The following is a 26,385-nucleotide window of genomic DNA, read 5'->3' as shown; positions in this document are numbered from 1 at the left end:
GCTGGCCCAACCTAAGATTTTAAACCTTTCCTTATAAGCAAAAGTGGGAGATGATAGCAAGAGACTGGAGGTGTGGCAGGTGCTGAGTGGATGGGGCCCTGGGCTCACCCTGGGGTTAGGATGACCCAGGAGCAGGGGAAAGAGGCTCCCAAGAGGCCACCCTGCGCCCCCACGACAACCCAGGGACAGTCACCCCAAACGCTGGGGTTTCAGCTCCAATTCAGGAGTGAATCACCCATCAGCAAATACTGGATGGACAGGAGACAGGACGAGAGGGTCAGGGGACGCCGTAGTCTCCTAAGAGAACAGGAACAGGCAGGCGGCAGGGGTGCTGTCCGGCAAGCTAGCAGGGGACAGCCTCCTTCCTCCATGCCTCTGCTCTCGTCTTCCTGCGTGAGGACGTTTCCAACAGTCGGGGTACAGGGCTTCCCATGTGGGAGTGGATGCGCACAGCCCGAGGTGTCATCGGGGCACTGCGGGAAGGCAGGCTCTGTGCCACACTCACCACAGGCCTTGGTGAGTTCCGACGGGCCTGGAGACTCAGTTTCCACAGTGTTCAGAGCGGGGGGCTGGAGAAGCCCCCGTGGCCCAGCAGACTGGGTGGGAGTCAGAGGACCCAGCAGAGACCCTGACCTGGCCACCTGCTGTGTGGTTGGCCGCCGCAGGCCGGCTGTGCTCCCAGGGGCAGGAGCCCTGCAGCAGAGCCTTAGGGAACCAGCGGTGCATGGAGAGCCGGAGGACAGGGCGCGCAGGCTGGACCTGGGAGATGCCCCCGGCGGCTGAGCTGTTTCCCGGCTGCACAAGGCACACGGAGCTCACGATCTCCCCGTCCACAGCAACGGGCACCCAGCCCTGAGTCTCCCTGCCGTGTGTATGCGTGCACACACACACTGTAGCACGGCAGGCGGCTGGGGGCTGAGAAAGCCTGCAAAGGCCACCACCGGGAGCAAGGCTAAGAACGGAAGGCAGAACACTACACGGGCACTACAGTGGCCTCTGAAGGACACCAACAGCAAAGCCGCTCTCCGTCCGCAGAGAAAAGGCCGCCGGGTCCGTGCCAGCACGGGAACTTCCGGGTCAGCCTGGGCCGCCCCCTCTGCCGCCTTGTCTGGCCTGGCAAAGGCAGGGGACTCCTGTGGCCCTTGGGACCAGGTAGCTGGGCCATGCCAGGGTCTCCTGCCTCACCCTTTCCACCCTTCCATGTTGAGCCTGAGTCTGGGGGCGTAGCTGGGCTCCCGTCCTGCCAGGGACCCTCGGAGGGAGCATGGCAAAGGCCCACCTCTTGCACATCGCACAGGGCTCAGCCCTCTCGTCCACGGGGTTCATCCGGGTTTTCCTTCCTCCTCGTTCCTTAACTTTGGTGCGGGGTCCCTGCTTTCTTTAACATTTTCTCAAACATTAAATTCCTTCCTTTGCCTTGCTATTCTTTGTCCTTCACTCACCCCCCTTAATCTTCCTAATTGTCTTTCTTTATCAAAAGGCACAGACCACACATCCTGAAAGGTGGGGCAGCCGTAGGGGGAAGGCGCAGCAGGTTAAGATGCTGCTCGGGACACTGGCATCCCGTATCACAGCACCAGCTCCCAGTGTGCCAGGAAAGCCGTGGAGGACAGCCCAGGTGCTTCGGTCCCTGCCACCATGTGGGAGACCAGCATGGAGTGCCTGGCTTCTGGATTCGGCCTGGCCCAGCCCTGGCCATGTGGCCATTTAAGGAGTGAACCAGCAGATAGAAGATGTCTTTCTTTCTCTGTCTCTGTCACTCTGCCTTTCAAATAAATAAAATCTTAAAAAAAGAAAAGAGGAAGGGGCATCTCCTTAGGAACTCACATTCCCAACGGGCCCTGCGTGAACCCGTGCAGCCTAGCTGGACGCGACTCCCGGCACACGTGGGGAGACAGCCATGGAGCTGGCAAAGCAGACAGGAAGGGCCAGCGTGCAGGGAGCCGGGGCGTGGCATCAGCCTGCGCAGATGTTCCAGCTGCTTCAGGGCAGTGGGGAGGAGCCCTCTCTTCCGCCTGCGGCCCTGTTGCCACCTAAGGCCATGGGCACTTCCTGAGGGAGCCCGTCTTGGGCACAGATGCTGGGCACTGGAGAGGACCACTTCCTGGTCACCTGCAAGCACATGGAAAACGGTGGTGGTCGGGTAAAAGAGACGTGACGCCATGCCTTTATGGTCACTCCTGGGAAGGGACCAGGAGAAAGGCACCCAGACAGGACGCACCGTTCTCCACTTTGAGAACACTGAGTGCCCTCCACCCAGCTTGTGTGCCAAGAACAATTTGGAGCTGTTCCTTTCTGTGAGCAGAGGGCAGAAACACAGAACCCTGGGGTTCCTGCTGATGGGGGGCCCCATGTGTACCACGAGCAGGTGGGATTCAAGGAGAACACGCAGGAATGCAAAGTCAGAGAGAGGGGACCACACATCCCAGGGGCACACCTGCGCAACCCTCGGCCTGAGAGGTCAGGAGCCAAGCTTGGGGCGTGGACCACACTGGGTCTAAGCCACCCTCTGGGCCGAAGAGGAAACCTTATACAATGGAGTTAATGTTGCAGAGGACTCGGCCTTCCAGGGCAGGTTCGCCTTTCCAGCCGTCCCGGGAGGCCTCCTGGTCACAGTATCAGCACGGCCCCGGCTTAGCCTTTGCTGGGTGCACTGAATTATTCACTAGCTATGGGGAGCGGCTGGGCTCTGGGGTGCCGAGGGCGGGAGACACGGAGGGGGGCAGTGAGAAGCCACCACTGGAGGACGTGGGGAATGGACAGGGTGCTCGCAGCACCCCGATCTGTGCCCCGAGAGAAGGGAGATGGAGAAGACGGGTCCCCCAGGGCGCTCTGCCCTTGCCCGGGCGGCCCAGAAGGAACACAGTGAGGTGTGCGCTCAAGTCTGCTTCTGTTTCAAGGCCCTCTGCCCCAGGGGGAGGGGCAGCCAGAGCCAGGATCAGGTTCGCGACACCGTATTTCCATTGCCTCATCTGGCACCAGAGGGGCCGGGGTCACGTTTCTCAGCTCAGGGATGTGGCAGATCCTGGGAAGAACACGCCGGGTGGCTGCGGAGGCCCGGGCTGGCTCCTCGCTGTCTGGAACCCACGGACGCCCGGCTGCTCTTGCCGCTGATGGCTATCAGCTCTGCCATGGGGGGCTGACACCCGAACCCTGAGCACACCTTCCTCCTGGAGCGTGTCCGAGCTGTCCACCTGTGTCTGGGCTGGCATCTCCTCGGCCCCCGGGGGCTGCAGAGTCACAAAGGGCCTGTTTCCAAACCAGGCTGTGGCCTGCACTTGGTGGCAAAGGGGTTAAGAGGCCAGGGAGTACAACCTGGGCTTGGAAACTAGAGGTTCTCTAACCTCGTTCTGTATCCTGGGGCATTCCATCTTCCCGGAAGCCAGAGCTATCCTGGAACGCGCTGGATACTTCCTCTCTAGGAAGTCAGTGGGTTATCTATCAGTGGGAAAGGGGAACAAAGGCCCAGTCCACAGGCCGGCTGCCTGCTGGGACACCCAATGGAGTCCCGCTTCTGCTCTCCACGTCTCCTGATTGGACGGAGCCCCAACAAGGCAAGGGCTGCACCTGCCGGTGAGGAACTGAAATGAGGCTGAAGGAAGAGACGCTTCTTTGCCATGCACCACAGGATGAGCTGCTGCAGTGGGGCCCCAGGCCCTGGACCACAAGGGCTTCTCATCACCAAGATGGGGAGCAATGGTCCAAGGCAAATCGGCCAGGCACCTGCTCCAGGCTGACGAGCAGCGGGCCACACGGGCCACCCACAGCAGGGCCCTCGGGGACTTCCAGCCTGTGCCTCAGCGACCATCTCATGCAGACAGAATGAGATGGGGGGATGGAACTGGCATCCCAGCTCCCAGGGGGTGGTGTTTGGGACTGACCCCAGAGCAGGGCCCTGGAGGAGGAGCTCAGATCCACCTGTCTGCCTCCCTCAGCTGCCCAGGGGACCAGCTCGGAAGCCTTTCTCAGCATGGCCAGCCCCACCCAGCTCCAAGCCAGCAGACTCCCAGACATAAATAAACCAGGGCCCCTGGGTACCTGCCAAGATCTCGGTCTTCTTGGCAAGAGCCAGGGCCAAGGGCGGCCCCTCGCTTGCCATCCTGCAGAGTAAACAGGGTGCTTATTTACGCCAGGGCACAGAAGAAATCTTGTTGTTGCATAAATCTGGTAGGGCGTGTCCCGAGGGGACGGGAGGCCCCATCTGCTCTGGGTTAGGTGGCGGCCCAATGCCGCTGGTCTCCATCTGGGGCCTAGAGATAACGCCTGCATGACGTCTCTGGCCAGGACATCACCCTTCTACCCTCACCGCCTCACCCTGTGGGACGGGGAGACCCCGGCCTTCTCCCGGCCCCTGCCTGCCCTCAAGGCCAGACCCGTGCTCCTCCACTGGGCACCTCCATGCAGGCTCTAGGCAGCCTGGTGCTGCTCCTGGCTGCATTGGACAGGAGGGCAGAGCTAGTGCTGACGGAGCACCCCTGCACCAGCCCGGGGAGGGCAAGGCTTGGGGGAGGTTGGGAACCAGGCCCAGCCAGATGTGGAGACGGGGGAAGGGGAACACAGCCTCTGACCCTACATTTTCCAGGAACTGCTATTCAGCAAACAAACATAAACTTAAAAAAAAAAAATAATAGCAGAGGGGGAGATGCCTATACTTTCTGGGGAGCCAGGCAGCTGGGCTCCATCTCCCCTGCAAGCAGCCAGAGGTTCCTTCTCCGACCCCGGGGCCCACGTTCCCCAGAGCCAAGGCCACACGCAGATGGGGACCCGGGTGTCACCTGTTGATGCTCTGATGATTCCCCTGCTGAACACAGGTAAGCCAGAGAGGGCGGCCACCTCGCACGTGGCAGGAGGCAGAAAGGCGGGGCCAGGCTCCGACCCCTTGGTTTGTTTTACAGGGAAAGACTGGAAGGCCCAGCCTCACAGCCAAACTGGCACCTCCAAGGCCAAGCCGCTTCTCGGGATGGGGAGCCCTTTCTGTGCTCTGTCCCCTTGCTCTCCCTGGGGCTCAAGGGGCCCTACTCTCTCAGGGTGGGGGCTGGCATGAGCTCTGGGGAGCTTCAGCCACCTCCAGGGGTTGGGGGAAGTCAAGCCTCGCCTCGTGCTCGGGCCCGAAAGCCAGCTGGTGAGTCCCAAACAATGGCAAGGGTGTGGGGAGCGGGGCAGGCTTATGAATTAAAAATAGACGCCAGCAATGGCCAGGCAGCGAGTGGTGAGCCTGCGGGCTGTGTTTACTGGACACAGAAGAATACCTCCTATTCATGCCCGGCCCAGGGCGGAATTAGCCGGCTTCTCACACCAACCAGTGGCCGCCAGGGCTGGCGGAGTCAGCTGACAAGGCGAGCTCTACCCATGGCCGACGGGACATGGACAACACCCATCCCTGGCGTGCAAGTGGTCCCCAGCCCCTGACGATTTCAGATCTCAGCTGGTCTTGGGGGCCGGACTGGAAACATGGACTCTGGCCTCCTTTCTGCCAAGACCCAGCTGGGTGCCCTTTCGAGTCCTCTAGGGCCTCAGTCTGCTGATCTGTGAAATGGAGATAACACCACCTGCTCTGCCAACCTCACAGGTGTGTTTTTAAGCGTGAACCAGGCAATACACAGAGCAAAGCTGAAAGTTCTAATAAACAATGAAACAAGTCAAGGGAATGGTCCCTGGCCCCATCATCACCTTGGACCCAGGAGGCCACCCCCTAGGCAGTTCTGGAATCAGAATCCTGCACTCTGGCCATCTCGGGGACAGTGTGTGGTCCAAACGTGAGCCACGTGGAGAGCCCCACCGAGAAACTCCCCAGCCACATGCTGGCCGTGCACTCCCATATCCCTGCACACCAAGGCAGCAAACACCAGCGACCTGCCACCACCCACCGGCTCCTAGGAGCTGAGACCTTCATGGGAGCCCCGGGCAACCAGAGCTGACAAGAGTCCCATTTCCCCTGCTCATAAAGCAGAGACCCCTGCCTGGCGGGATTTTCCTGATTTGGTTTCTGAAACACACTGGCTGACTCACCCCTGAGAAGTGCGCCTGGCCGCCGGCACGTGCACAGTGCCTGCTCATGGAGGGCCCAACAGCCTGGTTCCTGCCGTGGCCCCTCCGGCTCCGACTTCACAAGGCACGCTTCCCTCCGCACCGGCACATGCGGATCGCGAGCTCAGAACAGACGCTCGGGGGGGGGGGGGGGTGCAGGGGAGCGGTCCCGTCCCACGGCTCTGAACACTGTCTGAGAGCTGACAACCCCCAGATGGATGCCTCCAGCTTGGATCTCGCCCAGGGACACCAGACGCGCCCCTCCGACTGCTGACTTGGCATTCCATGTGGTGTTTCGTTCCCACCTCAGACTCAACGCATGCCCAGCCCAGCTCTGAGTCCTGCCCCGCCAGAGGCCTTGCCACCTTCCTTGCTCCGTTCACGGCCACTTCTTCCCGCTGCCAGGCCCTGGAAGCCTGTGTGGCTCCCTTGCTGAAGCACAGCCAGCCCCTGCCTGCCCCCCCATGTCACCCTGGAACATCCCTACCGCTCCCTAGCCAGCCTCCCTGCTCTCCCCTCCCCCCCCCCATTCCCGCCCCGGCAGCCGGAGATCTCTGCAAAAGGTGTCACTCATCTGTATGAAGCCATTGAATGACCTCCCTCAGAATCCACAGGGCTTTCCCAGGCCTACTGGGCTCCGTGGGATCTGCAGCCTGCGCCAGCCTTTAGGCCCAGCCCATCTGCCCAATTCTCTTCCATTCCACACTTTCCACTTTGTTTACTCCGCTCCTCAAATATCCTATGCACATTCCTACCCCAGGGCCTTAGCACCTAACAGGTCTGTCTACTCAAAATGCACGTATCCAGTTAGGGCAGACTCACTCCCTTTCTGACCAACCTGTCACAACAGCGTGCCCACCCCTACCACCCTCCACTCCTTACCCTGCCTCTGGGCACTCAGCACCACCCCTGGGCGAGGGAGCCATTTACCTAATGGTTGTTTCCTCCCACCAGGATGCAAGCCCCCAGAGGCCAGGGTCTTTGCTGCCCCTCACTGTGATACTCCCGAGACCCAGGACAGTGCCTGCTCAGAGGAGGGGCTCAGTGAGCACCTGCTGAATGAGTGGAAGCAAGGGAAGAGGGCGGCTGGCAGGTGACGTTCTGCTGCTGATGGACGGGTTGTCCCCGCCTGTGCCTGGTCCTTTCCTCTTCAAGACATCCAAGGTTGTAGATTATGCCGGGACAGCACGGCACGGTGCAAGGAGCACCAGAGCTGTGTCAGGAATGCCAGGTTCCAGTGCCAGCTCCGTCACCTAAGAGCTATGTGACCAGGGCCAGCGCCGTGGTGCAGCAGGTAAAAGCCACCGTCTGCAGTGCCGGTATCCCTGATGGGTGCCGGTTCAAGTTCTGGCTGCTCCACTTCTGATGCAGCTCTCTCCTTTGGCCTGGGAAAGCAGTAGAAGATGACCCAAGTTCTTGGGCCCCTGCACCCATATGGAAGACCCAGAAGAAGCTCCTGGCTCTGGGCATCAGATCAGCTCAGCTCCAGCTGTTGCCGCCATCTGGGAAGTGAACCAGCAGATGAAAGATTCTCTCTCTCTCTCTCTCTGCCTCTCTATAACTCTTTCAAATAAATAAATTTTTAAACAAAAATCTATGTGGCCTTGGGCAGGTCACATCCCCTCACTCGGACTCTTTCGTAGCAAGAAATTGGAGTAGCACCTCCCGGCTGGCCTGCCTCACAGGATCGTTCGAATGAATTCACGAAGACACCTGCAAGAGCATCCTCTAAGCTGGAAAAATGCAGAACCAACCTGGGCTGCCGTACAGGGCCAGGCACCTGGCACGCGCACACTGTTTGCTGAACAGGTGTTTCTCCAAATGTCAGCACACACAGAACTGGGGAAGTGGTCTGTGCGGACGGGAGGACGGCTCTGGCCCAGGTGCGTGGGTTCCAGGGACAATGTGCAGTGAAGATGACGCTGAGAACTTCCTCTGACACCTGGATGCTGGAAAGCCCCCCGCAGCCCACGACAACAGCTTGCACGCTTTTGTACGCACTTTACCTTCCCCTCCCCCAGTCCTCCCATGGCTAAATTATACTTCTTCTTCAAGATTCAGCCTAGGGGGCAGTGCTGTAGCATAGCGGGTAAGGCTGCCGCCTGCAGTGCTGGCATCCCATATGGGCACCGGTTCGAGTCCCGGCTGCTCCACTTCTGATCCAGCTCTTCTGATCCTGCTATGGTCTGGGAAAGCAGTGGAAGATGGCCCAAGTCCTTGGGACCCTGCACCCACATGGGAGACCTGGAAGAAGCTCCTGGCTCCTGGGTTTGGATCGGCACAGCTCCGGCCATTGTGGCCATCTGGGGAGTGAACCAGCAGATGGGAAGACCCTCTTCTCTCTCTCTGCCTTTCCTTCTCTTTCTGTGTAATTCTGACTTTCAAAGTCAAAATAAATCTTAAAAAAAAGATTCAGCCCAATGGCTTCCCTCCAGAAGCTCTCTGCCGACTCCCCTCCCCACTCACTGCCTGCTCTCCTGGGACCCCGAAAGCATCCATCACAGCCTTATCCCCTGTCTGTTCACCCAGCTGTCTCCCCTCTACGTGAGGACAGCCACCTTGACTTGTGCATTCCTGTAGCACATGATAAGCAATCAATAAATATTTGCAACATGACTATGCCAATGAATATAGAGATCCACCAGCTCCTCTCCTTTCCAAATAACCCTCACGGATCCTCCTCCTCCTTCTCTCTTCCTTGGACAGCCACCTAGGATTCCGCGCCAGGCTCCGTCCCAGCTGCTTCCCATAGGCGCACTCTTTCATCTTCCAGCTCTGTCAGTATTATTTCCATTTTTCACTTGGGGAAACTGAAGCTCAAGGCAGCAGAACCAAGGCTGGTCCCAGCCTGGGCTCAACTACCACAGCCAGCGGCCTCCCAACAGCATGTCTAAGGAAAACAAGCCTAAAGTAATACCAGCCTGAGCAAAATGCCATTTGGAAAAACAAACCCCTACACAAACAAAAGTCAGCATTTTGGAGGATCATCTCTTGTTTTGGCTTAGTCATACTTGTGAGTCCCTCAGCCCCGGGCAGGTGACTCTGCAGGCAGCAGGTGTCAGGACACACCAGACGGGGCCCAGCCAGCGCCCCAGTCCTGAGGCCCCTCGGCAGACAGCCCCACCTCACCTGTCCCCCTCTTCCCGCCACGCCTCACCTTGTCTCCGAGGCCCTCGGCCTCCTCGGCCAGGAGGTACACGTTGCCGCCATCAGCCAGCAGCAGGGCGGTGTCGGTGGTGGAGGAGGAGCGGGGCCGGCACTGGTGCTGGTGCAGGATGGCGGCCAGGCTGCTGTCCTGGGGGGCCTTGCGCAGCAGGTGGGGGCTGCCGCGCTGGGGCTCCAGGGAGCTGCTCTTGGTGCGCCGGCTGCTGCTCCCACTGCTGCTGCCCCCAGTGCTGCTGTGCAGGCTGGCGCCTCGCTTGATGGACGGCCGGGAGCGGATCTGCTGCAGCACGCGGTTGAAGGCGGTGGGCCGCGCGGGCAGGTCGTGCAGGGACATGGCGTAGGAGACGCGGTGCATCTCCGGGGAGCGCTCCTTCTCGTCTGGGGAGTCATGGTCGGACAGGCCCTGCTGCTGCTGGGAATCCTGAGACGCCTGCTGCTCCCTCTCCCTCGACCGCCGGCGGCTGTGGAACAGGTGCTTCAGGCCGTGGCCAAACATGGAGCCCTCGGAGAGCTGCTGGATTTTCTTGAGGAGAGAGGAAGAATCTTGGTTAAGCAGGAAGCTCCTGGAGTAACTGTCATGCTTAAAAAGTCACCCTGTCACACGGTGGTAGGCCGGCCCAGCCCCATGGCAGGTTCAGGGTGTGCACGGTCTGGGGGTCAGCAGCACACACGGGCAGTGTGTGGCTCCCAGGGTTGTATCTCTCTGGGCTGATCTCCCCCAGTCTCTTGCTCCTGCCAAGTCAGACCCTCCTATACACTGCCCCGGCTCTGTCAGACCGCCAAGCATCCATTTCTAAAGATGCCTTACTGTGACACCCCAGGGGAAAATCAGGTTCATATGACCAGGTTACAGTATTGGAGTAGACACTACTAATTCCCTACCCACTATCTACTTCCCCCTTTCTTTTCTTTTCTTTTTTACAGGCAGAGTGGGTAGTGAGAGAGAGAGACAGAGAGAAAGGTCTTCCTTTTTGCCATTGGTTCACCCTCCAATGGCCACTGCAGCCGGTGCATCTCGCTGATCCGAAGCCAGGAACCAGGTGTTTCTCCTGGTCTCCCATGGGTGCAGGGCCCAAGGACTTGGGCCATCCTCCACTGTACTCCCGGGCCACAGCAGAGAGCTGGCCTGGAAGAGGGGCAACCGGGATAGAATCCGGCACCCCAACCGGGACTAGAACCCGGTGTGCCGGCGCCGCAAGGCGGAGGATTAGCCTGTTAAGCCACGGCACCGGCCTACTTCCCCCTTTCTTACAGACCTAAAGGTGCCCTGCTACAAATTCCAGCTTCATCAGACTCCCTTGCAGCTAAGGAGGAAGCATGTGATACAGTTCCAGCCAATAAAAACAAGGGGAGGGTTTCTGGGAACACTGGGCCTTCCTGCTTCTGCCCATCTGGAATGTTGAGGCCGTGTCTGGAGATACAGCAGCCACAGGCGACATGGCTGAAGAGGAAGACCAACACACAAACAGTGGAGGTATCCCAAGGGACAGGCTTGGGGACCTAATGGCCTGTGGAGCCACCAAACCTGTGCTTACGTTGAGATCCTTGTTCCATGAAATACATAACCCCATCTTTGTCTCCAGACTCTAGTACAATTTGGCATTACTTGCAGCCAATTTTATTCTGGGATGTAGCTGGCAATGAAATAAAGCTAAGCTCTATGAGCCTACCTGGTAACGCAGTCAATAACACCAGCGATTCCTTAGCACACATACCAGGAGCAGCTTGCCACAGGAGTGTCTTTGTCCTCCTGGAGCAAAGCAAGGGGCCCCACAGCCCGGCGCAGCCCTGCTGCTGACCCTCCCGTGGCGCCTCCGCTGGGAGTGGTCAGAGAGAGGCAGCTGGCCGGCCTGCAGGGCAAGGCATCCGGGCTATTCTTCCAGACAGCTGCTCAGGCAGGGATGGCTGAGCTGGCCAGGCTGAGCCCTCTGCAGCACCTCGGGAGCTGCTGGGAGCAGGGGTGGGACTGGGAAGACAGGGGAGACCCCACACGCTAACTCTGGCTGGTGGGGCTCACTGAGGCACGGGTAAGCGTTCCTCTGTGCACAACCACCAGTAAGTACATGAGGAAGCTTCGGCCTCTGTTAAAAAAAAAAAAAACAAAAAACAAAAAAAAAAACCTCCAGAAAACCTCTACTGGGTTTTCCTTTATTTCTCCTAAACAGAAATTTACAGAGAAAACGGAATCTCACAGAACACGAGACGGAAGCATCCTCCCTCCTCTGAATTAGCTGACCCCACCCTGTGTGACTTCTCCCCTCAGCACCGAGGGCTTGTGCAAACAGCCGCACTCACTCCTGGATGTACAGAACCACGCACGCATGCGCTTGTGAGAAAAGAGGGCAACGTCATTTTCCGTCCTATTTGGGTCTCCCCACAAATCTCAAAGTAGGTGAGGTCCTGACCGCCCACGTTGCACCATCACAACTCACCATGTGCTCACCATGAGCTATGGTTTCAAGGTACCCCTTCTCCTGCATGCTCTCATTAGCAACAGCAACCTTTCCATCTACTGATGAAGAACCCAAGGCCTCCAGCGTCCTCCTCGAGAACTGATCCGTGGGCCTGTGCTGGAGAAGTTTGCGCACAGGCCAGGTTTTCCTGTAGGAGCTGCTGTCCCCTCAAGGCCAGCTAGAGACAGGACCCCGAGGTGCACCTGAGTCTGTTCTGGGCAGAACCAGGGCATCCAAGGCAGAGTGCGCAGGGGAGCTCACCCCAGACCAGGCACAAGCCTGGCCACCTCCCCCCTCCTCAGGCCCCAGCTGATCCCAGACCGCCCTCCAGGCTTCCGGGATGGGGCCAGCTGGCTCTGGCACTTGCCCAGCTGCTCCTTCCAAATGGCCACATTACACAGTGCGAGCCGTCTCCAGAGCATTCCACGCCAGGCCCCGCCAGGCCCCGCGCAGGGAGAAGCCCATCCTCGAAAGATGACCTCTGGGGCCTCTGGGGAGTTTCCTTCCCCATAGCCTGATTTGGGTGGAGGTGCCCATTGGCCATGTTGCCCAGGACCCTTAACACTATGGCCAGCTTACTTTAAAATGACACAACAGAGCTTTTCAAAGTGCCCGGCAATTTCTGCTCACGTCCCACCCCGACGCTGGCCTTGCATCAGGTCACAGCATCAGTGTAGCCGCTGTGCAAGAAGACACTGAGGCATGGCACAGCCGAGCGGCTCATCCAAGCCGCACAGATGAGCTTCCAACTTCTATTATTTTTTATATTTTATTTGAAAGGCACAGAGACAGAGACAGACTGTTGCTGGTTTAGTCCCCAAATGCCACGACAGACAGGGCTGGGCCAGGCCAAAGCCAGGAACTCCACCCAGTGGAGGGAGGGTGGCAGGGACTCAATACTTGAGCCCTCACCTGCTGCTTCCCAGGTGGGCATTATTAGCAGGGAGTGGACCTGGAAGCAGAGTAGCCGGGACTCGAACAGGCGCTCTGATAGGCGATGCAGGTGTCCCAGGTGGCGGCTTAACCGGCGGATCCTCTTAACCGCTCTGCCAAACGCCCACCCCTCCCTACTTCTATTCTAATTTACCCTCACTGGCCCACACACTGAACCCAAGACTGAAGTAGAAGCCAGGAGTAAAGTAGATACGGTATTTGTATGTGTTCCAGAACAGTGTCTTGGGCAGGATCAAAACAAAACAACATCGTCTGAGTCAGGGGAAGTTAGGGCCCCTGAAGTGTAGACCTGGATCTGCGGGTGCTGCGCTACAGGACTCCCGCAGGACCCTTCACCACGCGGTCACTTCCGCTTCCCCAGCCGACCTGCAGGTGAAAGCAAGCCCCCCGGGAGGGGGGGGGGGGCGGGACCGCAGAAGTCTCTTCTAGCCGATGGTAGGAAAAGAACAAAAAAGAAGTCCAAGAGCAACACGGCAGGAGGGAGCCTGCCCCACAGGAGGGGATTTTCCTCGTGTACAAGGTGTGAGGGAGACCAGAATAGCAGTGTGAAGCCTGGGCCGGGCTGCGTGGCCCGTGGGTGTCAGAGAAGAGATGGTTCAGGAGTTTCGACATAACAATGTGAGTATGGAAAAAAAGCTCTCGGCGCACACACGCACCACCAACTACGAGTCTCAGAACGGAGGAAAACCATGGCGACTGCTTGAGGGAACTTCACCACCCACGCAGCCGAAGGCGCCACCTGCTCTGCGGAACGTTCCAGCTACGAAATGTCACTGGCGTCCCCGTGTCGACTTCTGCTCGTCCCCAGTCCCCAGCTGCCAGAAACCATGTTGGTGGCCAAACGACACCGCGGACGAGGGAGAGAGCTGGGAGGCAGCTGCAAGTTCGAGGTGGGACATAAACAGGGCCCTCGGTGTCTCCCGGGAATGGGCCAGCGCTTAGCCAGCGAGGGGCACGTCCGGGGGAGGTGGCGACAGGCGGGGCCGTAGGAGAGGCACAAGTGCTGAGTCGTCCCCTGGACCCATCTTCGAGCGAGCGGCGTCGTCCTTGCAGGAAGAGTGGGTGGACGAGCCTTCCCCAGAAGCTTGCGGTTTCCCCACAGTTTGGCCTCATCCGTTTTCCTCCCTGGGTGTGGGTCCTCCAAAGAGGAAGTCCGCTCCCAAATCAGCCAGCACAGCTGCGTGAGCCAAGGCTAAAGCTCCTCGGGCACCGCGTCCCTGGCATCATCTGGTTCGAAACGGTCAAGAGCTGTTTCTAAATCCTACAGGTCCACGTGTTCTCAGCCAATTCCGGAAAAGCCGGGAGGATCGTCCAAGCCACAGCAACCTCCAGCTCATTAGCCTGCCTGGCAGCTGACTGCACGGCCCTTCCTCCCACCTGGGTCTCAAATGCCCTCCGTCCCACTGCCGGTGTAGCTGTGAGGGTTCAGCGGGGTGCCTGGGTCACCCCAAGCCTTTGCAAGCCTAGGTCGCCAACGTTTCCTCTATTTATAGGGTCTCTATGGAAACGGGGCCAGCATCAGAGAGCTAATCACTACGAAAGCCCACAGAGTTCCACTCTCAGGCTCCAAAGTGCATTGCGGAAGTCTCCATGTGCCCTCGAGGAGCTGCAGGTGGGGGACGGAGGGTGGTGCAGGAGAGGAGCGATGGCCCGTGCTTTGGTGCTGACCACAATGAGAGTGAAGAGGGGGTTGCTGCCTGTGTCAGCCCATGTGGGCTTTCTGTTGGAAATAACAGGGGAAAGGATTTCTTTCTTTTTTTTTTTAATTAAAGATTTATTTTATTTATCTGAAAGTCAGACTTGCAGAGAGAGAGGGAGAAAGACAGAGAGATCTTCCATCTGGGGGCTCACTCCCCAAACAGCCACAAAGACCAGGGCCAGGCTAGGGCCAAGCCAGGAACCAGGAGCCTCACCTGGGTCTCCCATATGGCTGCAGGGGCCCAAGGACCTGGGCTAACCTCCTCTGCTTTCCCAGGCACATTATCAGGGAGCTGGATCAGAAGTGGAGCAGCCAGAACTTGAACCGGCACCCGTATGGGATGCCAGCATCACACACTGCGGCTTAACCTGCTAGCCATAATACCAACCCCAATTTCTCTTTTTGATGAAAGACTTTTAGAATCTTTTTTTCTTCCCCAATATCATAGATGACTTTAACACAAAGTTCAGGGCAGGCGTTGTGGCACAGTGGGTTAAACCACTGCTTGTGATGCTGGCATCCCATATGGACCCCAGTTCAAGTCCTGGCTGTTCCACTTCCAATCCAGCTCCCTAATAATGTGCCTGGGAAAGCAGCAGAAGGTGATCCAAGTACTTGGGCCCCTGCCACCCACGTCAGAGACCCGGATGCAGTTCTTGGCCCCTGGCTTCAGTCTGGACCAGCCCGAGCCATTGCACCCATTTGGAGAGAAAACCAGCAGATAGAAGGTCTCTCCATCTCCCCTCTCCTCTGCTCCCCTCATCTCCCTTCCCCTCCCCTCCCCTCCTCTCTCCTATCTCTTCCCCTCCCCGTCCCTCCCCCCCTCTCCATCACTCTCTGCCTGCCACATAAATAAACCTTTAAAAATAAAATAAAGAACAGCGTTCACCTCAGGGGCAAACGATGTCCCAACTCCCATTTTCATTTTATTTCCTTTTCTTTTACTGCTGAGCAAATTCTGCTCAGAGCAGTGCAGGCTGGGAAAGGTCACCTTGTCCACCGAGTCTTTCCCTGGGAGAACGGGCTCAGCAGACACAGCAAAGAAGGTTTTATTAAAGTCGCTGCCCTCTGCCTCCTCCCACCCTCCCCGCCTCCCTGCTCTAAAGGCCCTCTCTGGTCACTCCAGTCTGCAGGGACCTCGCCCTGCTCTGAACTCCAGAGGGCTCATTATCTGCTCTGCTCATTTCGTAATTAGCTGGTACTGCCTGGCAACATGGCTTTCGGCGCTGCCTCCAACTGTCAGCCCACTCCCCCCCTCAAGGGGAGACGCCCCATGAGAATGGGTGATGGAGGGCAGGAGCCCTTAACATCCTTAAGGCCCCCAACAGCACCTGGCAGGGACCCACAAGGCCAACAGGGCAATTACTACTTAATTATTTGTTTCAAGTCTATAAAACCGTCCTTTAAAGGTGACTTAATCCTCTACAACTACCTTTTCCCATTTTAAATGCTCACTCTACCAGCTTCTCCTTGTGTCTAGATCCCTCCTGCTGCAATTTAAAATCTTGTCTTACTCTATCATTTTTTTTCTTAAAGATTATTTATTTGAGAGGCAGAACCACAGAGAGAAGGAGAGACAGAGAGAGAGAGGTCTTCCATCCACTGGTTCACTTCCCAAAATGGCTGCAATAGCCAGGGTTGGACCAGGCCAAAGCCAGGAGCCAGGAGCTTCTTCTGGGTCTCCCACGTGGGTGTAGGGGTCTAAGCACTTGAACCATCCTCCACTCCTTTCCCAGGCCATTAGCAGAGAATTGGATCAGAAGTGGAGCAGCCAGGACATGAACCAGTGCCCACATGGGATGCCGGTGCTGCAGGCAGATGCTTAGCCTACTATGCCACAATGCCATTCCCTATTCATTTATTTGAAAGGCACAACAACAGAGAGAGGGGGGAAAGGGAAAGAGAGAGAGAGAGAGAGAGAGAGAAAATATCTCCCAACCACTGGTTCAGTCCCCAAAGGGCCACAACCAGGCCACAGCCAGGGTTTGGCCAGGTTGAAGCCAGGAGCTCCATCCAGCTCTTTCACACGGGTGGCAGGGACCCAAGCACCTGAGCCATCATCTGCTGCCTCCTGGACATATTAGCAGGGAGTTGGGTGGGAAGCAGAGTAGCCAGGACTCAAACCGCCACTCCAAAATGGGACGTGAGCCCAAGCGGCGGCTCAACCCTGTGTACCACGACCCCAGCCTGCACTCTGTCATCGCGGTAACTGCCATGCGCAAGTGGGCTCGGAAGGAGAGGGACACAGACCAAGAAGCTGCAAGTTCACTGTCTTTACAAATGCTTGAGTGGGGGCTGCCACTTTTATAGCCAGCTTTGTGTTCTGGGATGGATATGAGCAGCTAACTTAGCTAGACTATGGAAAAGCTACATATTATTTTTCTAATACCATCACGAAACGTATCTGCTGTCTCCAACAGCTGTGTTCTAACTTCTTAACACAGAAACTTAAGTGTTCAGCTGACAAAAGCGGGCCCGGTACAGCCATGGCCTCATTGCAAAAATGCACCCTCCTTGTCTTTGGGGATTTCAGTGGGAGATGCCCTCTCTTAGCGGACAGATGAAAACAGAGAGGAGTTTTGAGTTGGCCTCTCAGACCCCCACGGAGAAGCTGCCTGAGCCTCTTTCCCTGGCACCCACACTTTTTAAATACTTCAGCTCCCAAAGTCAGGTCCTAACAGATGTTCTGACTCCCTGTCGGGGAAGACATTCCTTCTTGTCCATGGCATTGGCAGTTAAGACACAGGTACACAGAAAGAGGCACATCGTGTCAATACTGGGCCTGTTCCCTGGAACAACCAGTCCTAGCTGGAAGGGAGCTAGAACCCAACCCGGCACAGAACCGAGTTTCCTTTGCCACATGCTTTTCCGGCAGTCAGGGCTGCTCCATACGCTGCTGAAGACTGGTGGGGGTGGGGCAGGGCCACAGGCCCCTCTGCGGCCTCACACAAGGCGCAGGTGGGGTAAACCAGGGCTCAGAGAGCGGCCCCTGCAGCCAAACCCGGCAAAGGACCTGGCACGTCCCATCTCACCTCCCCCTGTGGCAAGCCCTCTGCTCTCCTGTGGCAATTGTTTGCTCTAGATTCACCTCCGCTGGAATCCCTTTCCTGATTAACCCCACGTCTCTGAATCCACAGTGTGATGTGTGAGTGTCCACAGATCACGTGTCCTTCAACCCATGGTTTTCTTGTAAGTATTTTATCCTGGCAGACCTGGGAGTCGCCCGGAGGCAAAGGCAGTGCCTATCGGAAAAGAGGCAACCTCCCATTTCCCTGTTTTTAGGTCTGTCTCCCGGGGGGCCCAGCTGGGAGCCCCCATTCTAAAGTAAACCAGGAGCTCAGGATGCAGCCAGGCCCCAGAGCCCCGGGGGTGCACACGCACGCGCGCACACACACACACACACCCTCAGCCCGCCCACACTCCTGCAGGGGGCCTGTCTTTTAAAAATAGAGAAACTGAGACCCATACATTTTTATCAAAACCCTTGGCTAGAAGAGACATTTGGTCTAGCGTGAGAAGCCGTTTCGGGTGCCCGCGTCCCACACTGAAGTACCTGGTTCCATACCTGCCTCCAGGTTCTTGCTAATGTGCACCCTGGGAGGCAGCCGTGATGGTTCAAGTAATTAGGTTCCTGCCACCCCCGTGGGAGATCAGGGTTCCCAGCTCCTGTCTTCAGCCTCAGCCCAGCCCAGGCTGTTGCAGGTATTTGGGGGAGTGAATCAGCAGGTGGGAACTCTCTCTCTCTCTCTCTCTCTCTCTCTCTCTCTCTCTCTCCCTGTCAAATTAAAACACACACACACACCACCCCCAGGCCCTGAAATAAAACAAGCAGGGGCTTTTTGGGAGTGTCAATGTTCTTTCTCTTGACTTAGGGAGAAGGGAGATGAGATGTCTGTTCTGCTTTTGGTATTAAAACTGTACATACATATTTCAGGTCCTTTGACAAGCACATCACATTCACAATTTAAAGCAGTGCCTTTCTACCAAGGGGGTGTTTGGAATCTGTTGATCACAGGAGTCCTCCTCCAGTGGACCCCCAGTGTGGAAGGAACACAGGCAGGTGGGGGGAGGGAGGGGCTGAGGCACCTGCAACCACTAGCAAAGGGGCTGAGCAGGCAGACGCTTGGGCTTCAGCAGTGACTCTCCCCAGGGACCTGGCTGCTAACCGACTTGCCTACTCCTCACTCTGAGCCGCGGGAAGACCAGCGGAAATGTGCAGAAAACAGGAGTTGGAACCCAGAGTCAAAAGTTCTTAGCCGGGCACGAGAGTGACAGTGGCTAAGATGTCACCTGGAACACGAGCATCGCACATCAGAGTGCCTGGGTCTAAGTCCCAGCTCTGCTGCCAACCCTACCACGCTGCTGGGAAGCAGCAGGTGGTGGCTCAAGTGGTTGGTTCCCTGCCACTCACAGGGGACACCCAACCGACTTCTCGGCTCCCAGCTTTGGCCTGGCCTGGCTACTGGGGACATTTGGGAATCTGAGAAGTAAACCAGTGGACGGGAGATCGATTTCTCTCTCTGAGTCAGCAGATGCGAGATTGATCTCTCTATCAAATAAATAAGATAAATAAATAAGATAAAGTGCTTAGACCCAGGAAGGGAATAATGGAATCTGAAGCTTCTCCAGGGACAGACAGCTCAGAAATCCCGGGGGGAAATTATTCACAGGGGCTTTTGTAAGACAACAAAAGAGCAGCTCAGTGTGCGTGCCTGTGTGTGTGTGTGCGTGTGTGTAAGGCGAGAGGGGTGGGGAGGGGGGAAGACCGGGGCGGAGGCCCTGGCCAACACCTCCAGACCTTTCCTTTCGGGAACAGCTCAATTCCTCCCGCTGTGCAAGGGCTGGGAAGGCTGGCAGCTCCCCCCTGACTTGAGCGTCCACCGTCCAGCAGGACACAGCCAGCTTCCTCTCCTGCTCAGCCACTCATCCCAGGCCTCAGAAATATCTGCCACCTGCTGTATTTTTGACAGGAACGCGTGCTTCATGTCTCTCTCTGCAGTTTCCCCCAAGCTCCGCCCTCTCCCACTCTTCTGTGGAGCTGGGTTTTCTGGCTGGAGAATTCTGTGTACTTTGGATCATCCAGCACTCTCTGTGGCCGGCCACCCCAGCATTTCCTCCCCGCGAGTGGCGAGCGAGAGGGCACTCCAGTAGCAGCCCAGAACCGGATAATGAGGACAAAGCCCCCAAAGCAAGGAGCTAACCGGCGGCTGGGGAATGTGACTCTGAAAGGTTGGGGTCTGCTGGGGTCTCCCTGAAGGTCGTGCAGGTGTGAGGAGTAAGACGCCCCTCCGTGCTGACGCACCAGAGGGGCCCCAGAAGCCTCCAGCTGTCACTAGTTAATCATCAGCTCTGTCTGCCAAAGGCTAAAATTCTCTCCTCTTCCCACGGAGGCACTTTAGACACAGCCTCTCTCAAGGCGATTCTGTCCAGTGCACCTCATCCACCCCGCGGCCCGAAGCTGTGCTGAGCAAACGCCAGGTGGGCTAACGGACCCAAAGTTCCTACCTCCAAAGTTTAAAATGAAAACAACAGCAAGCCAGAACTTGGCCACACACGGGTGTGGGGCTGTAGGTATTAAAAATTCAACTTGCCCCGTTCTCGTGCCACCAGCAAATTCTACAACAGGTCACCTTCCACCCAATTTCAGAGCCAACTGCAACTTTGGAAAACTGTGCTAGCTTTGGAAAAACAAGTTGGGACACAGTCTAATATTCTCCAGTCCCTTTCCGCAGAAAAAGCTCAGGAAAGTTGAGTGATTTGCCCGAGCTCACACAGCAAATCGACCTGCCAGGGCCTGGAGTTCGCGTTTGGGTGGGACGGGGTGGGACATCGGTCCCCCTCAGTAAACATGTTGTGCCTGAGCAGACAAGTAAACAGGAAAGGCTCTGCTGTCTTCCGGAGCTCCCGAGCTGGCAGCGGCTCTGTTTTCTGCTCCTTGCTGCCAGCCTGGGTCCACACTGCTGAGCTCGACCTCCGTGGCGTGTTTTCCTGGGGGTGGGGGCGAGGCTTCTTTTCTTACATCTGATCTCGATTCTGGTTCAAGGAAGTCTCTATCAAGTGCAGTGCTGTCGCTCTATCTTTCCCTGACCAGAACGAGGGCGTTAGGAAAAAAAGACCGAGGTGACCCAGGAGAGAGGACGGACATGAGCAAGCCCGAGGCAGCCTTATCTAGAGAGACACTGCAGCCCCCACCCCGGGACCAGCCCACTCCTCTCAGGAAGGCGGCTGGGCAAAGTGAATGGGCCAGCGGTGTCCAATGCTGACCTGAGAGTTGGACAGTGGGGAGGCTCCCCAGGCTGCCCTTTACGGACTCGGGGCGAGGGTCCCCTCTGGTCCAAAGAATCGGGGCTTGCTGGCCGGACTGCTCCTCCGGGCTGGGCTGGAATAAAGCAGCAGTAGACCCACCTCTCCCCCAGCACTGCGTAAAGGGACCCCTTCGGTTCACCATCTCTTCTGCTGACCACACAGTGTAGACTGGAGGGGGGGGGGGCAGATGGGACGTAGCCAACGGCTTTCATCTCTGGACACACAACTGGTTGGGAAGCTCCACAGAACCAGACGCCTGGTCTGAACAACCACCACCACCGTTAAAAAGTACACACGAGGGCCTGGCTGTCCCCCTGCACGTCCCTCCCCAAGGCACACAGACAGGTGACACACGGCGCACGCACACTCACCTGGGCTCTGCCTTCCTGATCCGGAGCCTCTCCGGCCAATTGAGGGATGTCATTGGCTTATCCCGGTGAGCTCCTCAGTGGCTGCTGCCACAGCACACAGGCTTTATTGAACGTAACGGGAGTCCTTTCGGCTCCCTAGCCCGGACCCTGCACCTCCTCCGGAGAAAATCCCCCTCCCCACCGCAGCGCGGCATCAATCTCCAAGGCACCCGAGTGCCTGCCCCGGGCCGACATCTCGCTCAGCGCCCTGGCCAGCTGTCTCCAGCAGCCTGAGCCGGCCGCGCCTGCCGCAGATCCAGCAAAGGGGCATTATTATCCGGGCTGCTGTTTTAATTGATGGAGGGATTCGCTACAACTCGCCAACGCCTCGGCGACCTCGGGCTGGGAGATAAACAGCTCCCCGCGAAGGGCTCTTTCGGATTCAGATTCAAGCTGCCGGCTCAGCGTGTGTGCAACTTGAACCGAGGCCCCACACCAAGCCCAAGCATCGCCGGGCCACCTGTCAGTCCTCCACCCTGGGGGTGGGTTCCGCAGGCAGCAGGCAGGCAGGGATCTCCAAGCACTAGCTTAACCTCGGGCTCCACCTAACGGCAGGAAGCACACACACCCCCTTCACAGATGGACAAACTGAGCTTCACCACCGAAGGTTCCCAAAGATCCCGACGCAGGAAGCCTAAGACAGCAAAGGACTACAGGGCGCTGGAATCTCCTTCCCCGGCCACCCTACAGGAGGGAAAGTGATGTCAACTTTTCGACAGCAGGCTGGATTTCTCCAGCCCTTTGCAAACAGCACTTCACGCAGGTTATCCAAACACTCCGGCCGGCTGAGTAACGGAGACCAACGCCGACCCGCCGAGGGTCCCTGACGTCCCCAGCACCCGCCCCTCCCCTCTGCCTTCCCCCATCACTCCCAGCCGCTCGGGGTACTTCTGCCTGGGGCGCGGAGGGCCGAGTCGCCCGCAGAGCTCGCCCAGGGGCTGGCGGGCGGCGCTCACCTTCAGGTCGGGAGGCTTGCTCCGGGGGCCCGGCTTGGGCGCCGCGGCAGCGCTCGCGTCCGAAGTTGGTCCGCCGGCCGGGTTAGCACCCGCGGCCTCCCCAGGCCGGAGGTCCGCGCCCGGCAGGTGGCAGGCGGCGTCTTCCAGCCCGGCTCCATCCTCCTCGCCCTGCTGCTGCAGCTCGTCCGATCTGCACCTCTTCATGGTGTATGTGGGTCGGCGAGGGGAGTCCGTCCTTGCAGCGCGCCGTCTCGGGGAAACCGCGCCCCTCGGACACTCGGGCGCGAGACCGGGGGTCTGAATTGTGAACACGGAGGGGAGGCGCCTGGCCACGATTTCTTGAATTGATACACAGCTAGGCGATTCTGAAAGGCGGGTGAGGGATGGGCGAGGAGGGCGCCTCGGTTACAGCTTGGAATAGTTCATTCCGACCGGGGCAGCAGAGGCGGGTCACGGTCGAGGCCGGGCGGCGGCAGTCCTTGGGCAGTCATTGGAGAGGACGGAAGGAGACAGCCCCCGGCCCCCAAACTTTCTGCTTCAGGGCGCGGCAGGGCGGAGAGGAGCTGGGCGGCGCGGCGCGGCGCATCCCTCCCGCTCGGGCGAGGCAGGGCTCGGGGCAGCCGGCCGGCCGGGTGCTCGTCCGCCGCGCTCCGTGCCGGCCGCGACCCCCGGCCCTGCCGCCGGCCCCTGGCCCGCATGGGCCGGCCGCGGAGCCCGCAGCGCGCCGGGCCCGCTCCCCCGCCCGCGCGCCCCGCTCCGCGCCCGCCGCGCCGCCTGCTGCAAAGCCGCGGCCGCGGCCCGAGCCCGCGGCGAGCGCGCAACCTACCCCGCCCGGGTGCCTCCTCCCGCGAGGCGAAGGCGAGGCCCGCACGGAGTGACAGCGGCAAGCGGCCAATGGGAGGGCCGGAGGGCTGAGGGGGCGTCGCGCGGCGGCGGCGTTAGGGTTGGTTGCGCCGCGCGATCCCCCGGGAGCGGTCTGGGGGGCGCCGCCGCTGCGCCTTGGCATTGCGGAGAGCGGGCGGGCGCGGCGGCCGCGGGGCCGGGGGACCCGCCCAGGCCGGCTCGTGAGGGCCCCCGCACGTCCCCCTGTTCGGTGGGAAGGGGCCACGATGGGGAAGTTTGTAGTCCGCCCTAGCGTTGCGTGTTGCACTGCATCCATCCCTTCAGTGGCTGAAACACTCCTCCCCTCCCAGACGCGTGGTCCGGGTCGCACACGGGCGCCTCGGTGCAGGGCTGCAGATGCTAAGCCGAAGGCGGTCTGGGCCCTCGCCCCTCTCTGGCTTTAAGGGCAGGTCTCCTGAGTGTTAGCTCTAAGCTCAGAAGTGGGAAGCATCTCTTACTAAAGGCACATGAACCTGCGTGAGAGTTTCTTGCAAACTGCGAAGCCGTTTTGAAGCGTGAAAGGGTATGAAGGCAGGGGTGATGCGTATAGAGGAGTACACGAGCAGTGCTCTCGCTTATGTAAAACCCTGGCCAACCGCACCGACTAATCAGGACCACACGTGCAAAGGTCGGAGTTACCAAGAAACGGAGAGAGGGGCGTCCCTGAGCACAGGTTCGAGGCCCTGCTAATGCACCTGGGAAGCAGCGGAAGATGGTCAGAGTACTTGGGCCCCTGCACCCTGGTCGGGGGCCGGGATGGAATTCCAGGCTCCTGGCTTCTGCTGGGCCTCGGCAGATGCAGCCATGTGGGAACTGAACCAGGGAAGATTCTCTCTCTCTCTCTCTCTCTCTCTCTCTGCCTTTCAAATAGATAAATAAACCTTTTTTAAACAAATGGAGAAAGGTCATGACCACCCCGTCTGAGTGCCTGGTACCTTCCTGCTGGGGATGCAACAGACCCTGCTCATTCAACACTAGTGGGGTCCTTGGAGCAGCAGTATCAGCATCTCCGGGGAGCTTGCTAGCATGCAAGTGTTCAGAAGCCAGTGAGACCTGCCGAAGCCAAGCAGGGGTCCAGAAGTCTGCGCGGCCAGCCCTGCGGGCGAGTCCTGTGGGTGCTAACACTTGGAGTCTGCTGGCCCAGCCGTGGTGAAGGGGCTGCTTGCTCAGCGCGAGCGTCAGTGCCGCCCTCCGAAGGATTCTACAGTTTACCGTCTCCCTCACACCCGTCGAGCCGTTCCAGCCCCACTGCAGCCCCACTAGTCCGTGAGTTTGCTGACACTGCTCTCTTATTCCCTTCCCAGCCGCTCATTTTAATGTGTGTGCTAGAGAGACCAAGTTGTTAAGAATTTACTTTCTAAAGCAGGCAGCTCCATTTTTAGAAGATAGGAATTTAGGATGGGCTGGGAACGTAGAACCATCCCCCATAGCCACTACCCAGGATCAGGCATGGTGTGGAAACACCAAGCTATAAGCCTTTAGCATTCCCAACCATAAGGAATGGCAGGATGCCAGTGTAGATCGTGGGCAGGACTAGATAGAACCGGTGGGGTGCAGGGTGTAAGGCAGGGAAATACACCCCCTGTGCCTCACTTGGCCTGAGGAGCACAGGGGCCCCGAAGTCGCGACGCAAGCCTTGGGCGGCAGATGGTGAGCACATGGTGACCCATGCACATGCCTGATCCTAAGCTGGAGACAACTGGACAGATTCTGTGTGAAATTTTCAGGAAGCAGCATTCTAGTTTTGAATTATGTCTCGTTTCTCTGTTAGCTTGAAGTTGGTCTTAAGTGTGATTTTATTTATTTATTTCAAAGGCAGAGTTAGAGAGAGAGAGAGAGAATGCTTTCATCCACTGGTTTACTCCCCAAATGACCACAATAGACAGCGATGGGCCAAGCTGAAGCCAGGAACCTGAAACTCCAACCGGGTCTCCCACATGGGTGACAGAGATCCAAGTACTTGGACCATCTTCAGCTGCTTTCCCAGGCTCAGTATCAGGGAGCTGGATCACAAGTGGAGCAGCTGGGACTCAAACCTTAGGCACTCATATGGGATGATGCTATTGCAGGCAGAGGCTTAACCCACTGTGCCGTAAGTCTGGCCCCTTAAGTGGTGATATGTTATTATCATATACATTCAGTGTGATGGCCAACTTCCCCAAGCCTGCCTACATGTAACATGGTGTAGTGCAGCTCACCAGAAAAGCCTGTGGTGTGTTTAATTAAATTAGCTAACATTTACATTCTGTAACATTCACACTGTGTAGCCTAGTGGTTAACAGTTCAGACTCTGTGGCCTGTTAAGGAACAAATCCTGGCTCTGCTCTCCACTGACTGTGAGTTGGGGCAAGTTATCAAGCCCCATTGTGTCCCAGTTCTTTGGAAGTAGGGATAATGACTGTGCCTACTACTAGGATGTTGGGCACTGTGTGTAGAGCACTTTGCCATTGCCTGGCACGGAGTGAGGGCTTCAACTACTATCGCAGATGTCATTGAGAGTTTCAGAAGGTTGCACATTCCATGCCATGGTTCTGTCCTTGGGAGTTTGCATGTGTCCCACCATTGCTGACTTTCACTGAGTGTCATATTGTAGAACAAGCATGCTATTGCCACTCAAGTTTGGGTAGGAAGTCTGTGTGGAGACCTGCATGACCTGTAGCCAGCCACTAGCTTCCAGCTGCTGGCCAGCTTTCATTACCCAGAGTAAGTCTTTGAGCATCTAAGATAAATGGAACTTGAAAGTACTTTGGCTGATTGCAGTTTTGTTTAAAGAATTCGATTACTCTATTATTCTATACTTCTTTGGAAAACTACAAGCACAAACTATGTTTTGATATTCAAGATAAGGCCGGTGCTGTGGCTCAATAGGCTAATCTTCCACCTACGGTGCCGGCACCCCGGGTTCTAGTCCCGATCGGGGCGCCGGATTGTGTCCTGGTTGCTCCTCTTCCTGTCCAGCTCTCTGCTGTGGCCCGGGAGTACAGTGGAGGATGGCCCAAGTGCTTGGGCCCTGCACCCACATGGGAGACCAGGAGAAGCACCTGGCTCCTGGCTTTGGATCAGCGCAGTGCGCCAGCTGCAGTGGCCATTGAGGGGTGAACCAACGGAAAAGGAAGACCTTTCGGTCTCTCTCTCTCACTGTCCACTCTGCCTGTCAAAAAAAAAAAAAAAAGATATTCAAGATAAGACAAAAATGAGCAGGTTTACAATGCAAAAGGTTGTATCTGGCATGTAGGAGTTGCTTTTGCCATTGTCTTTTGGTACACTTAATTACAAGTAAATACATGAGGTGGAAGGCAGAACCAGGTGTTGGTGTCAGAAGATTCGTTAAAGAATTCCGGTTCTGTTACTTCCTGTGAGCTCTTGGGCACCCACATCAATCTCTTTCACTTTTGATTTTCTCATCTACAAATAGAGATTAAAAATGTCTATCCTCACATGGTTATTTTGAGGCTTAAGCCGTATAACACAAAGTGAAAATACTTGATCCATGGTATATGCTCAGTAAACCTGAATGAAACAAAAATAATGAC

At 57.5% G+C, this 26,385-nt stretch overlaps 1 protein-coding gene across 2 annotated transcripts in view; it reads right to left on the bottom strand.

Annotated features, from left to right (window-relative positions):
• TMCC2 (transmembrane and coiled-coil domain family 2) overlaps positions 1–22,532 on the bottom strand; it is a 34,856-nt gene extending 12,324 nt beyond the window's left edge. Inside the window, exons 1-2 of one of the 2 annotated variants that reach the window (XM_062211284.1) lie at positions 21,971–22,532; positions 9,185–9,715 (exon numbers count right to left, since the gene is read on the bottom strand). In XM_062211284.1, the coding sequence (XP_062067268.1) occupies positions 9,185–9,715; positions 21,971–22,174 (735 nt within the window). In that variant the 5' untranslated portion in view covers positions 22,175–22,532. The remainder of the gene's footprint in view (positions 1–9,184; positions 9,716–21,970) is intronic. The other variant, XM_062211286.1, reaches the window with a different exon arrangement.
• Between the last annotated feature and the right edge of the window lie 3,853 nt (positions 22,533–26,385).

The sequence above is a fragment of the Lepus europaeus genome, chromosome 14 (assembly GCF_033115175.1).
Source record: "Lepus europaeus isolate LE1 chromosome 14, mLepTim1.pri, whole genome shotgun sequence".
Classification (NCBI taxonomy): Eukaryota; Metazoa; Chordata; class Mammalia; order Lagomorpha; family Leporidae; genus Lepus; species Lepus europaeus.
The sequence above is the reverse complement of the archived record's forward strand: the minus strand, read 5'-3'. Positions and strand labels throughout refer to the sequence as shown.